This window comes from Rhea americana, unplaced genomic scaffold (assembly GCF_003343005.1).
Source record: "Rhea americana isolate MKP2758 unplaced genomic scaffold, rheAme1 scaffold_693, whole genome shotgun sequence".
NCBI classification, from domain to species: Eukaryota; Metazoa; Chordata; class Aves; order Rheiformes; family Rheidae; genus Rhea; species Rhea americana.
Genome location: NW_028186860.1, coordinates 1 through 1,076, shown reverse-complemented (window position 1 = coordinate 1,076; position 1,076 = coordinate 1). Strand labels below are relative to the sequence as shown.

Below are 1,076 nucleotides of genomic sequence, written 5' to 3'. Positions count from 1 at the left end.
CGGGCAGAGGACGGAGCCCTTCCGGCCTCCAGAAGTTTCCAGAGGGCCCCCCCAAAAAAAGATCTTTTTTTCCCCTCCCCAGAAACAGGGATTCTGCAAATCTGGGGATTCTGCAAATCTGGGGATTCTGCAAATCTGGGGATTCTGCAAACTCAGCGCGTGCCGGCGGCGCGGCGGGCCGGGAGCCGGGCGGGTGCCGCCGCCGGGGCCCTACCTGCCTCCAGAGGAAGGGGTCGGCGGCGTTGCGGTGCCAGGAGATGCCGAGGTGCAGGGCGGAGAGCAGGGCGCCCGCCAGCACGGCGGCCCGCATGCGCACGGGCAGCAGCGTGTAGGTGATGTAGATGAAGAAGACGCTCCACCAGACGCCCTCGGAGGCGCTGCGGGGCGCCGCGGCCAGGGTGCCCAGCGCCTGCACCCCGGCCAGCAGCCCCAGCACCACGTAGCTCACCACCCACATGTAGTCCTGCGGGAAGGCGCTGCGGCTGCACAGCACCATGAGCAGCAGGAAGAGCGCCGTGGCGGCGGCCAGCGCGGCGGCCGCCGGCACCGCCGGGGAGCCGGGCAGGCACTGGAAGAGCAGCATCACGCCGCACACCAGCACCAGCACCCCCATGAGCACCGCCAGGCTGCTCTGGTTCATCTGGAAGAAGTAGCGCTGGTAGAGGCGCTCCAGCTTGGCCGACTGGAAGCGCTTGGAGCGGAAGACCTGCAGGACGCGCCGCCAGCACTCGCCGGCCGACAGCCGCCCGCCGGCCTCCTTCGGGCCCTTGGCCTCGCCGTCCTCGAAGCCCAGCTCCGCCGACTTGAGGCCCGGCTCGCCGGCGGCCCCCTTCTTGCCGTAGTGGTCCTCCTGCCAGGTGCAGCGCGGCGCCGGGGCGGCGCGGGGCGGCCCCCCGGCCCGCTCCATCTCAGGGTCCTGCAGGCAGCTCATGTAGCGGGGCCCGCAGAGCGCGGCGCGCGGGCGCTGCTGCCCCTTCTTGCCGTTGCGCTCGCCCCATGCCGTCTTCCGCTCGTCCACCTTGGGCACCAGGATGCCGCTGAACCACGACATGCTGCGGGCACGGGAAAGGGGCGGG

At 71.2% G+C, this 1,076-nt stretch overlaps 1 protein-coding gene across 1 annotated transcript in view; it reads right to left on the bottom strand.

Annotated features, from left to right (window-relative positions):
• The window catches only part of ADCY6 (adenylate cyclase 6), an 11,389-nt gene extending 10,337 nt beyond the window's left edge, over positions 1–1,052 (bottom strand). Inside the window, exon 1 of the mRNA XM_085321418.1 lies at positions 215–1,052. Coding sequence (XP_085177544.1) covers positions 215–1,051 — 837 coding nt within the window. The 5' untranslated portion in view covers position 1,052. The remainder of the gene's footprint in view (positions 1–214) is intronic.
• Positions 1,053–1,076: the final 24 nt, after the last annotated feature.